The sequence below is a fragment of the Muscardinus avellanarius genome (genome assembly GCF_963383645.1).
Source record: "Muscardinus avellanarius genome assembly, chromosome: 4".
Lineage (NCBI taxonomy): Eukaryota > Metazoa > Chordata > Mammalia > Rodentia > Gliridae > Muscardinus > Muscardinus avellanarius.
Genome location: NC_137789.1, coordinates 110,524,903 through 110,538,796, shown reverse-complemented (window position 1 = coordinate 110,538,796; position 13,894 = coordinate 110,524,903). Strand labels below are relative to the sequence as shown.

The window sequence follows — 13,894 nt, the reverse complement described above, 5'->3', positions numbered from 1 at the left end:
AATACACAATTATCAAATGGGGAAAACATCAACCTTACACTAGACTTAAAACTGGTGGTTGAAGGCCAGCACCTAGCATTACTGGGCTTTAATAAGCCATGTGTGGCTGGCTCGGAGTCTGTCAGCCCCTGGCTAGTGGGTTCTGGGATCTAAACCTCATTTTTAGCAGTGAGATTCACCTTTGAAGATAGGACTAGGTCTTCGAGAATGTGGTCTCTGCTCAGCAGGCTTCCAGTGGACTGCCTGGGCCAATCAGACCATTTTGAGGTAGTTTATTTCCATGGGAAAGCCATAAAATGTGTTCTTCCTAGCTGCTAAATGCTTTAAACACATAGTTCTCCTGTGCACACAGATTTTTTGTTTTTTGTTTTTTTTTTTTTTTTGGTCTCCAGATGTGCTTTAAAATGCAAACAATGACTATAGGCTCTAAGCAAGAGCCCATGTCTAAAATGTCTAAAATCTTTCCACTGGCCCACACTAGGTAGAAAGTACCAGAGACCTTCTCCTGGCCTGCCTCTTACACCTCATGTAAATCGCCATTGACTAACATGTTGTAGCTGTGTCTAGTTATGTATTTGCTTGTATTTTTTTTTTTTTTTAACTCTGATGTCCTTTCTGGAGGCAAGTCAGCTTTAAAATCTCACCTTGGGTAAAACTAGTGTCTGCCTCTTGGTAATTAACCCCAACCCCACTTCACTGATAAATCTGGTCTAGCAACAGATTTGATCTATCTCCTGTGGTCAGCCCTCTTACTAATCCTTAGGTTATATTCGTTTTCAGCTTGTTCTACTATTATACTAAGTTTTTAAGGGTATAAAGAACGTCTAGCTTTTTTTTTTTTTTTGTGGTCCTGGGGATTGAACTTAGGGGCATTCTACCTCTGAGTTACACCCCAGCCTTATATTTTTTATTCTTTATCTTGAAACAGGGTCTCACTGAGTTGCAGAGAGCATCACTAAATAGGTGAAGCTGGCCGCAAACCTGTGATCCTCCTGTTTCAGTCTCCCAAGTACTGGGATTACCAGCATACTCCATCATGTCTGGCTTAGTTTTTTATTTCTGAAAGAAAATGGTAAAATTAACCTCAGAAGTTATTTCTCTTGGATTGTTTTTCTCCCATCTTTGGGTACTGGGGATTGAACCCAGGGGCATTCTACTTCTGAGCTACACTCCCCTGCTCTTTTTATGTTTTATTTTGAAACAGAGTCTTGCTAAATTGCTGAGGCTGGCCTCAAACAAGTGGTCTTCCTGTCTCAGGTTCCCAAGTTCTGGGATTATAGGCGTGTACCACCAGACTTGGCTTCCATATCTCTTTGAAGGTCCTCACTTAAAGGACAGAGATCATGACATCACCATCTACCACCACTTAAGATTTTAGGGCACCATGCCAGGCACAGAGAAACACGGAGGTGGAAGGGGGAATGGAGGGTAGAGGGTGAGAAGATATTATGAAAAGAAAGTGATGTTTCTGCTTTCAAAGGTTCATAATGTAGAAGGAAAATGAGTCCATACAATTACCCACATATCAGGAAGAAAAAGTGATCCGACCATGCCCAAGCAGAACAAACCAGAGTGCTGGTGATGTTTAAGCTCCCTCTAAAGACACCTGACAGTGACTTCTTTCCCTAGCATGGGTAGAAATTTGGGTGCTCCATGTAAAGCACTTCGTACCTATTATGTTCATAAAGTTTTCATTGCTTATAAATATAATGATTTTCAAATTGCTCTTTAGACCCGAGTGATGTTTTAAAGGTGGCCTGAAACTAATTATCTATACTGCCACTCCTGGCTGAGAAAGAGTCATCTCTACTTCCTTCAATTACATTTGGTGAAAATATCCTGTTAGTTAAAAAAAAAAAATGTGGAAACCACTTTTTTAACCCAAGAGCTTTGATTTCTCTACCTTTGAGGTTTCAGGGGTGAAATAATGCTAGTATTTTTGTGGCCTGGTAGGAAACAGCTATTAAAAATCTTTTCTGACTCAAGTTCTTCCAGTGGCTTGAGACCATATAGGAAATGCTAAGTCCAGGGGGAAGCACTGGCTTCTGCGCAGTGTTGCCCGGCCGCTTTGAGAAACAGCCTCTTTCTCAGGACACCTTGAGGGCGGACTGAATTCAAGGAAGATGACTTTTTTTTCCTGGTAGTACTCCAGGAACTGGAGCTTTTCAAAACTGCATGACATCATCTTTGGCCTCGAGAATTTTGAATTAAGCCAGCGCCTTTGTCCAGAAAACTAGGGTTAGATTCAGAGGGTGTCTTGAAAATGATGTCAAAGCCAGAATTTGATGTCAAAATCTAATCCTTCCAGCGAGAAGACAAGCAACTTCTTCCAGATGAAAATTCATGATCCTTCCTCACTGGTGGGAGCAGGGACTCCTAACTGGCACACTTAAAGGTACCACTATGGGTCATCCATTGCTTCTAAAGGAAGATTTGATCAACACCCCTTTCCTTCCCCTACCTGTGTTTCAAATATTACCTCTTTGTGACATCGAATGATTTGCCAAGTGGAAATCACTTTACCAAACCACCCTCCACATGCTGTTAGAATACCTCAGGCTGCTCCGTCAGCTTTAATTGCTTCCCCAGACACAGAGGTGAAGGACTTTTTAGCTCATAAGCAAAATTTTAGCCAGCTCTGCCTCTTCAACTGTACGCGATCCATACTCTAATATATTTGGGAAGAAAAGTTGGGTAGATGACGGCAAAGGAAGAGTCCTGCCTGCCAACCAATTGGAACATCAGAACATTGTTTTTTAGGAAATCAAATCTGTTCGATACATTTATGATCTCTAAACCTAAAAATGAAGAGACACTTTATACATTTCCAGCAAAGGCGGAGGAGGCTGAGAAGATTGTATATAGTCATTAGTCAAATGCTATGATGGCTTAAAATAAAACTTCTGCTCTTCTTTTTTTTTTTAATTCAATTTGAGGGTTGTGAAGGACTGAAATGAAATAATCCATAATCCACAATTCAAACCAGAAGGTTTGGAATAGTTTATAACCACAAACAAAAACAAGCCAATTAAGATGGCCTCTTTTTATAACCAGAAGGAATTCCAGAGAGATGTCTTTATCCAATGGCAAGTTAACAGCAGAAGTAACATATCTACAAATTTTAAGCTTGCCGTTTTTGACTATTACTGACCACTTAACATTATCAAGACTTCTTGAACCATTTCCTAAGTACACATATTTTTCTTAAGAATCAGATAAAAATCTCAGCTAGTAACCGGTACATATGGTAAAGCTTGTGTTAGATACAAAGAGGGGACTAAAAGATGCTGCGAGCAAACGCAGGTTATTACGTCCTTTTTCCAAAACATCACCCCAAATATGCAGAACACATTCTAGATGTATAAGAAAATGCTGGGAACGGGAGGCAAAACGGGTGTATTTATGACTCTTTCCTCCCAGTGACGTTATAGAGGTCGAAAGCATTGTGGTCAAAATTCTCAGCAAGTCAGAATCTAAAGAACACCTGGAGGACCCAGATGACTCATTTCATTGCCCGGTGCCTCGGTTTCCTCATCCGTAAAATGAGCATACAAACTGGAAGAGAGGAAGAATCTTTTTTTTTTCCCCCAAAAAAGACAGTTCAGGAAAGATAAGTATTAGATTGCTTCACTTTCCCATATTTAAAATTCAAGTGGCTCTAAGTTGAGTTCTGACTTAGAACTATCACTTTACAGAATGGGAAAATACTTCTCAGAAGCTTTGGGCTGTTCTTGAGCCCAGGAAATGTTAATATTCAAGCATGTTTATATAGTAATGGCATGAAGACACATTTCTGATCTCTGATACTCGAATTAGATGGGGGTTGCAATTTGAAGCTGAGTACCATGGGGGATGGTAGCTAAGTGTTAGTAACTATTGTTTTTTTTTTTCTGGCACAAATATTTCTTTTTATTCAACCAAGAATATCTTAAATTTAATGATTTTAAGTTTTTTTTGTATTTTATTTTATTTATTACTTATTTTTAAAATTTTTTTTATTGAAAGTAAATGTTATACATTGTTACTGCTGGCTTCAAATTAACATCATATGGGCAGTTTGAAAGAAAGGGAGCCCCTGTTTCTGAGGCCCAGGCTAGAGTTCATATATTGGGGTGGGGAAATTTTTATGGTACTGGGGAATAAACTTGGTGCATTCGACCTCTAGGCTACACTCCTAGCCCTTTTTATTTAATTTTTTTTTTTTTTGGACATAGGGTTTCTCTAGTTGCTGAGAGTTTTGCTATATTGCTGAGGCTGTCTTCGAGTCTGTGGTCCTTCTATCTCAGCCTCCCAAGAACTGGGATTACAGGTGTGTGCCATCACTCCCGGCTCTAGGGATGGGGATATTAATAACTATTTATACTTTAAAGTTCCTTGTTAGCTGGGCATGGTCGTGCTTGTAATCCCCATACTTGGGAGGCTGAGATAAGAGGATGGCAGGTTCGAGGCCAGCCTTTGCTACTTAGTGAGGCTCTCTGCAACTCACTGTTTCAAAATAAAGAATAAAATCTAGGGCTGGGGGTGTAGCTTGAAGGTAGAATGTCCTTGGGCTCGATCCCCAGTACCAAAAAAAAAAAAAAAGTTCCTTCCTTGTTGAAAACTTGAGCCCTGGTTCTTAAGTAGCCATTGAGAGCCATGGGTCTAGAAGACTCAGACCTCTTTGAGCTCTACACGACACAAGTCTACACTTGTTTCTAATATCACATGATCTCACGAGATAACGTTTTCTAGTAACTGATGACAACCTCCATTCTCAGACTCTAGATAGAATTGTGCATTTCCTGGACTCATTTCAAAACTGTATCCTCACCCAACATCTCACAGTTTTATTAGTTAAAATGCAACAAGAGAAAAGTGTCTTTTGTACTTAGGAGGCATGAAGGCTTATGTGCAGAATAGCAGAAGCAAACTCGAGTGTCTCTGAGATTAAGAGGCACCATGAAACACCAGGGAAAGGAGGGAAGAGGGAATGAAGGAAGGAGGACACGGGGAAGAAGGAAGGGAAAAATTTCAAATTTTGTTCAGCTGGGTTGGTGGCACATGCCTATGATACAGGTACTTGGGGAGCTGAGACAAGAAGATCTCAGGTTTGAGGACAGCCTCAGTAGCCTAGCAAGACCCTGTTTGGAAAAACACCACCACAATGAAAATGGACTGGGGGAGATGCTGGGAGGTGGAATACCCTAGGTTCAATTAATAGAAACACACACACACACACACACACACACACACACACACACACACACACAAATACAATCCTGTTCTGGTCATAGCCAGGTGTGGTGCCGCATATCTGTAATTCTAATACTTGGGAATCTGACACAGGAAGATCATAGGTTTGAGGCCAGTCTCGGCAACTTAGGGAGACTATTTCAAAATTTATAAGAAGGACTGGGGGGTGTATCTTTGAGGTAGAGTGCCTCTCGATTCAACTTTCAGTACAGAAAAAAAAAATCTGTTCATAACCAGTTGGAGGGCTATCCCCAAAACAGACTACTTCAGCAGAATTATTTGAGATGCAGGCAATTGAGAATCAATAGATACACAAAGAGTTTTCTGCCTTCCCATTATCTGCCTAAAAGTGTCATAAATGTTCCTTTTTGAAGGTGCCCCTGTACTTCAGTGCCAGAAAGAGAAGAGCTGCTCTCATCACCAGACACGGGGGTTGGTGACCTTCTGTGCATCTGCACAGTACACTCCTGACTCGGGACCCTTCCTCATCTTCCCTCTGAAGAGTCATCTTCCTGGATGCTTGTCTCAGTTACCTAGCCACTCTATTTTAAGTGACTCTGATTCTCTATGCTCAACTTTATTTTACCTCTATACTCACTGCCCCTATTGGATTCATTCTCTCTTTCTGGAAGTCCATGATCTCATTCATGTCTGAATCCCATCCACTCCTCTACTTCTGCTCCCATGACATCAGAGCCATCAGGCCTTCCTCCTCCTGGCACTACCAGGGAAGAGCTTTACTTCTCCAAAGCCCCATCTTTCTTCACCTTGTCGTATAGCTACTGTCTCTCCTGGATGGTAAGCAATTTAAGGACTAGAATGGCTGGCCTAGATATTTTGCTTCTCCCAGGCCTTGTACACATAAGGTATCCAGTAAATATACGGTTCACATGATTAGCTGATCAAATAAATAGGTCATTCATTGGTTAGGCCAAACAGTAAATACTGTTTAAAGATTCCACAAATGGTAGTCCCAGTACTTGGGAGGCTGAGACAGGAGGCTGGCAGGTTCACAGCCTGCCTCAGCTTCTACGTTGTGAGGCCCTTTGCAACTCAGAGAGACCCTGTTTCAAAATAAAGAATAAAATATAGGGCTGGGGGTGTAGCTCGGAGGTAGAACGCCCCTGGGTTCCATCTTCAGTACCGCAAACAAAACAAAACAACCTTATCAGAGGTTTCTTCTGTACATTCTACACTAAATTGTTGTTGCATGGGGGAAAAAAAATCTTTGTAAGATACAGAAGATACCAAAGCAGGGAAAACTGATTCTGTAAAATTTGCTGGCACTCCTCTTATCAGTGAATAACAAAAAGTTCCTGAGTTTAAAAAGACATTTCATAATATTGTGCAATATCGTATAACTATCTGTAGACACAGTTCATAAAAACGTATATTCTTAACATTAAAAGTTAGACTTGAAAGTCTAGGCTGTGAGGTTGGCTCCTAAATATGAGGCTAAGTTATCATCTTTTTCTCATAGATGAAAGGTATAATTAGCTCAAGATTTTAGAAAACTCTAGGCTACAGTGACAGGGAGTCAATAACCTGGTCCTATCAACAGATTCAACTGAGTGAAAAATTACAGCATTTATTTTTACACAGGGCACTTGATAAAACAAATATTTAAAGCAAATCATGCCTATGAAATGTACATTTTATATGTAGTTCTTATAAATATTATATTTCTTTATAAATACACATATTAAATATTCATTGTACATATACTCCCATCAAAGAATTTGTAGTCAGAGTTCATAGGAGATATCTCTACAGTAAATACCAGATTATCTGACTCACAATATTGCTTGCCATCTTTTCCCATCACAAGCCCCTGACATCAGCCATTATATTAGTTTATGGAACAACATGCTTTATCTGGCAAGAAACACTGGTTATTGTGTTTGGGCTAAAATAAATTTCATTTTCTTGACTGTATGTCTCTTACTGTCATTTTACTACGGTACAGAGATATTCCAGATTACTTCTTAAGGAAAGAAAAAATAATTTCTTACTCAATTGCAGAAGAAACTGCACGATTTAATCTGATCATTGTGTGGAGGAAAAAATATTTCCAGTGACGACATCTTTCTATGTCAATTGATTTTATTACAGATGTCATCCCTGCGTGCTGTATTAATGCAGCTTTTTTTTTTCTTATTTCAAGATCCTAATCTTAGTTTGTTGCTCTAACATTTTATTGGTTCAGAATACACGCTGTAAAAATCTGGCCATCAAAATTTTCCCGTGGGCTAAAAATAACCCATTCCTGTCAGTTAGAATTAGCTGATAAAGAGTGTCAGAGCCTGTTCTGAATAAGTTTGATAACTTCCTGTTTATGCAGCACTGACCCTTGTCTAATAAAGCTTCTTTGCCCTAGAATGAGAGGAGATTCTGCTGCATTCTATTCCTTAATGGCCAATCCTGATTACTTTTGAAAGCCTTTAATACATTTCCCATATTAGACATGAACAGATGTCAGGTATGTTGCCAAGGGAAATTTCTTTTATGCAATCTTGGCTTGTTGTACAATAATAGCCCTTTCTCAACATGGGAAAAAATTACAGACCCAACTAATTTCCCTGACAGGGGAGAGTTACATATGTTTTCCACTTGTAGTTTTTACGACAAAGTTTACAATTTTGCCAAACCTGGAACTAATTGGGACTGTTTCAAAAAATGGCCCAATAAACCCCCCCCCCCAAAAAAAAAAAAGTGTAGAGCCATTTGAAAAAGCCAGTCACCGATGGTTTGCTTTTGCATTTTCTCCATTTTGGCCAAAGAGAGGGGGGGAAGTTAGATTGCAAAATTATTTCATTTAAGTTGCTTAAACACTTACTGTTTCATATCCTCCCAGTTTTTGAGCAGCTTGAAACATAGTCCAAAGGTTAACTGTTAGAGGGACAATAAGTATTTAGATAAGCATTGCATTAACATATTTCCAAGAAATGTCAATTAAAACATTCTGTTTTGTTTTTCAATGAGAAAGAGAAAAAACAAAAAATAAAAAAGAAACACTACCATACCCCAGAGAGCTGAATTCTTAGGAAACAATTTGCCAAAGGGCATTCAACAACAGAATCTATTATTACCACTTAAAATATTTCTTAAGAAACAGTCACAGAATCATGGAGATGGTTCTACTTTTAGGAAAAAGGACAAAATGGCTCGGGTTCTGTTGCCATCATCAGAGAAAAAAAAGCTGAATTAGAGTGACCTTGGGAAAAATGTGCAAGATTTCAAAATTAGGGTTGATCTTGCTCAGCTCTTAGAAGCCATTGACTAAACAGTAATGTGTAATGCTTTCCTCAGATAAGACTTCTCTGTGATCAATAAATAACAACCACTTTAATATATGATTACCTTCCTAATAGACTGTCTGATGGCAACACTATTAAGGGCTCACATGCCACATTTCACTGGTTTGTGGTGCCTTGCAGAGAGCAGGAAAATAAGTACTTCACAGGCAAGGCAGCTGGGATACACCAGCTCATCATTAAAGGGAACTGAGTCATGAGCCCACTTAGTCCCCTAACTTGCCTTTGTGATGTTGCAAATAAATATGTTTTTTCAAACAGATTCTCTTTGCAGTGTCTGCAATATGTTGATGCTGTTAAACAACTATGCCCAATTGCCAGCAACCTTGTTCATTTGTACCAAATACCATGCAATGTGACTGCTACAGATTGGATTCTTTTATAAGAGGGGAAAATGGAACTTCAAGTAATTCCTTGGTAAGGGAAATGAATAAAATGAAAATTTAAAAAAAAAAAAGCCTCTTTGACACAACATGTTCGAAAAGCCTCATTGAACCTTGCACTATTTCAAAGCTATCAAGAGCCCTGCCTCGGCCTTGATTTAATCTGAACCAATGCATAATGCAACAAAGCTGTTCATAGTACATTAATTTTACTTCTATTTCAAGCAACCAGTTTTCAGACAAACATTGTAATCATTCGTAGTTATATAAGTTTATAATGGCTGCGAGTGTTCTCTTGCAATCAGTGCCAATTGCTATTAGGTATGTAAATTGTTATGTAAAACATACAGGTTTGATATTCTTCATCAAAATGACACATGGCTTTAATCTAGGAAGATGCTTTTGGAGAAAATACTATTCCAAGCCAGAGGCTTATCGCTTTGTGCACCACTAAATCCAGACAGAGGCAAAATATATATTCAGCTGTGAACTCAGGGCAAGATTGGGATTTCTTCTCTTTGTATATGGAATTTTGCTCAGCCGAGTTCCTTGCTGTACTTATACACACTGATACTTAGATGTACATCTTAAAGGTCTTCAAAACTGGGACCTCTGTTCCAATCTATAGATTTCTTGTCTCTTCTGAAGTCAGATTTTTTTTTTTTGTTATCTTTTAACAAGTTTGAGCCTTAGGAAATATGTTTTCTCTTTGTGGTTGTTTTGTCCACCTTTAAATGTCTTCCTTTTAAGAGCTGTCTTTTCACAGGCAACATCTGTGCCTGATAAGGCTACGTCATATTATTATCTCACAAGAAAGGCGTTGCAGACACTCAGGATTGACAAAACAGAAAATGAGAAAACTTTCAACATGTCTATTTCCAGTCATAATCAGTGGATTCAAGCCTATAAATATCTCCCTGCAACTGTCCCAGAAGGGAACAATGTAGCGGAAAGAGGCAGGGAAAAAATTCTTGGCTTGGACAGTTTGTAGATTTAGTATAAACAGAGAACACCATCCCCAGATTAAGATTTCAACATCAACCTGAGTCCGAAAAATATTTTCCCCATTTCAAAAACTTTGAGCAATTTTTTAAGTTTTCAGAAATGCAAACAAGTATACTTACTCTGTTTAAAACCTAAATAGGGTATTCGCTCTATCGGCGTTTTCCTTTCTTTCATGTATTTATAAAGCGCCACCAAGAAGGCCTGTTCATCTGCCCTGCACTCCTCCCCAATGGCCAGCTTTGGTTTTTCTTCATTTGAAACTTTTTTACAGTTATTATGGTTATTCTTCGGCTTGCTCAAGGCTGACTTGGCCTCACATTTCACCTAGAAAACAGAAAGTATGTTCCATCAAACCAGGCACAGCCGTGGCAGGTGTACAGACAGAGACAGTAGAAAGACAGAGCTTCTACCGAGTGGAAGATGGACCAGTAACTAAACCAGGGGATGGTGAATTTCTGCAAAGGGCCACCTGTTAAATTTTGTCCTTGGGCCCTATGATCTCTGTTATAACTGTAGGGTGAGCGACATATGTAAATGAATGGGTATGGCTATGTTCTAATAAAACTTTATCGATAGAAGCAGGCAGGCAGTGGGCTGTAGGTTGCTCAACTATGCCCTCTTCTTTTAGGCTCTTTGCAAATATGTGGCTGAGAAACCAGAAATCATGTTTGCACCTCGCCGAAACATTTTTCTGCCTCTTTATTAATTTTCTTTTCCCAAGGGCCGCCATTGGTGGTTAATGTTCTTAAACACACTTTGCCTTCTTAGTAAATAATTGCACATCCTATACTTTGCATCAAAATGAAAGGCAAGTTTATTTCTTCACAGTAAAGTTATCTTGTTGCTACTCTTATCAGCATCCTGGAAAAAAAAAAACAAATGAATGCCAGCAAACACTGGCACCAGGAACACCAGCAAGGTGACACCCAGAAACACCCTCAGCAGGAAACCAAAGATCCACTCTTTAATGGGGAATTCTTGCTTTTCGGTCTGCTCTGAGAATATAACAGGAGACGTTCACCTGCCCCAAAGAAGGAGTAGAGGTCAGCTAAAAAAATCAAGAAGAGTAAGTGAAAAGCTCCATCATTAAGAAAAAAATGGTAAATGCTCCAGATGTCCTTCCTTCCACGCTCCATGAGGATATGGGACTCGGCACATGGAGCTGCTAACCTAATGTTCCCTTCTCGCTGCCATGTTCTACAAGAGGCCTTTGATGGTTGTTAAATATAACGCTAAGTTGCTGAGCTATTTTAATTGTAAAAGGGGGAAGTACAAAGGGTCAGACTCAGAGTTCAAGTGCGCCCATGGGGAATGTGTACATTCCAATATTCTTTACATCTCTGTATCCAACATCGGGCAGGAAGAGGGCAAGAGCTGGGGAAATGTTATGAATAAAAATGTCCCGCAGATTCTTACAGTGTTCTCCATTTCATATTTTTGAGCCCTTTTTTTCCTCGCCTGCAGATTCTCCTTCCAAGAGCTAAGAACATTAAAGATTATGCTTATTTATTAAAGGGAAATACATCTTCTGCTAGGGTTTCTTTATTGCTTATTCCTTCAAATGAACACACTTAGTTTAATGTCTTTAGACTGATCTTGGAAAAATAAAACTTCCTGTACAACCCACTCAGCGTAGCCTTGAGCTAAGATTTTTAATTTTTAAGGAGCGGTTGAAATGGGATTACATTTTCTTCCATGTAGAACTTTTACTTACAATACTTTTAAGATTTGGTGTTTTGTGATATTATAGGAAGGCAAACATTCTGTGACATTTTATACTGTCATTATCTTTCACTGTTAAATTTTAGGTGGCTTGGTCTAAAGTTTTGATGAAATGTGTAATTTAATGGCCTCCCGAAATCCTAAATTCACTCCAGTTTTAATCTGATTTTACCTTCCAATCTTTTATGAATGTTTACTAAGTGGCCAGGCTCTATTGTAAGAGCTAGGTAGGTATGAATTATTTCATTTCATGTTCACAAACCTAATGAGGTAGGTTATTATTCTCATACTAAAAATACAGAAACTGAAGTTCAGACAAAATGAATAACATGCTTCAGTTCATGAGCAGTGAGTTTGGGACTCACTCTAGGGCTTGTGGTTTTAAGCCCTGCTTTACTGACAATCTTAATACAAATGTTAAATTAGTTGTCAAAACAAACCTTTAATCAAAAATCATATCTTATTACTAGGCATTATAAGACCTACTGCTTAGAAATGTGATTTATGAAGTGAGATGTAAAAGAAAAACTAGGTTCTTTCCAAGTGATAAAAGGGCTCCATCCCTTCTATTGTATACGAGCCAAGGGAATGAAACCGGTATCAACTGTTATCAACTGAGTACCTAGGATAAGCTGGATATAGAGCAGTGGGCTTCAGATATTCCACCTTACTGTTCATAGGAATTATAAAAGGGGGCTATTTAGCCCCATTTTATGGTGCTGGAAGCTGAAGCTCAACAAGGTTATGCATCTTGTCATATAGCTAGTAAGGGGCAAATTTCTGGGTTTGGAATTCAAGTCTGCCTCATTCCAAACCCCAACTTCATACAAATGGGAATAGAGCTAAGGGCTGTGTATAAAACAGGATGAGGCTTAACTCTGCAATGATAACAGGCCAACAATCCCTATTCCAGTCAGAAGCATCCCTGCTAAAGGAGCAGACAATTTACTCTTCACAGTCCAGCCTAGTTGCTTAGCCTTTTGCCTCACCTGTGTAGGAATACCTAGAAACAGAAGGAAAGCATACCAGGGTACACAGACCAAGTTCAATGTATTTCCCACTCCCTGCTTCATAGCACAGGCTCCCAATGAAGCCAGGCTGCATCTCCCAAACTCATCCTGCATCTCAGAGGATATCTAGGAATTATTCTGTTTCTTGGTCTCTAGGACCAAGTCAAGTTTTTTTTTTTTTTTTACATTTTTTTCACATCTACCCCAAACACTCTCACTCAGCATGTTAATACACTGAATAATGTATAGTGCAGGTATTAATGGAAGAAGGAGCTGGTCTTCATGCTGACCTCGAGCAAGCCCAGTCTTTTGATGGTGACAGTTAATTACTAGATCTGTTTTTCCTGACCTGAACACTTATACACCTGTTGAGTTCACTAAGAGCTCTGGGGTTTCCAAAGTGATTGCGGAAGTGCTAATTAAGAGAATCAACATTTAATGTTTTCAGTGAACCACCACCTATTTGATATTAACCACATCCTTCCACGGGATTGAGTTATAACTAATCTAGCCTTCAAACGGGGCAGCAAGATGTGCTGAACCAGTAAAAAAACAAGCCAGAGCACTAATCTTGGCTTGATCACTGACTTGCTAGGTGACCCTCAATTTATTCCTTGGCAAAGCAAGAAGGATAATCCCTGGGATAGTTCTGAGAATCAAATGAGAATAAAAATTTTGAAAATAATGAAAGTACTACATTTGCAAAATATCAAAGTACATTTGTGATTTAAATGAAAGAACATATTGTACATGATAGTTTCTTTTTTATGTTCCTTTTTGAATATAAACCACCTGTTATACACTTCTAGACTTTGGAAAATGCTCATAAGATACAAGACATCATTTCCTTTCTATCAGTAGAGGCCTTTCATTAGAGACCTAGGTCAAGCAGTTTGTTTGCTATCAATTACCCTAGGAACAATCCAGGGCTGCGGTCCCCTGAGAACAGCAGGATTTGAGCTGAACACGTGCATCATGTCTTCAGAGAACTGTGAGTTTTCTTCCCATGTGACTTTGGCTCTCTTGGGAAGCCAAGAAAATTTCCCTGGTAAATAGGGTCTCGCAACACTGTGGTCATGTTATCACTGAGAGAGTGCAACCTTTTGATGGTGGCAGGCAAATGACCAGTCACGAACACAACAAATCCAGTAGAAGCCACTCTAGGAGCACTGCTGCAGGGAGCTGCAGGATGCACTTTTGGGAAAAAAAAAAAAGTCACACAGTTCTT

The 13,894-nt window shown here is 39.2% G+C and overlaps 1 protein-coding gene across 1 annotated transcript in view; it reads right to left on the bottom strand.

Moving 5' to 3' along the window:
* Positions 1-13,894, bottom strand: part of ARID5B (AT-rich interaction domain 5B) — a gene marked incomplete at both ends in the record, with an annotated part of 191,502 nt that overhangs the window by 29,291 nt on the left and 148,317 nt on the right. Inside the window, 2 exons of the mRNA XM_080693885.1 lie at positions 8,069-8,121; positions 10,054-10,258. Of these exons, the coding sequence (XP_080550011.1) occupies positions 8,069-8,121; positions 10,054-10,258 (258 nt within the window). The remainder of the gene's footprint in view (positions 1-8,068; positions 8,122-10,053; positions 10,259-13,894) is intronic.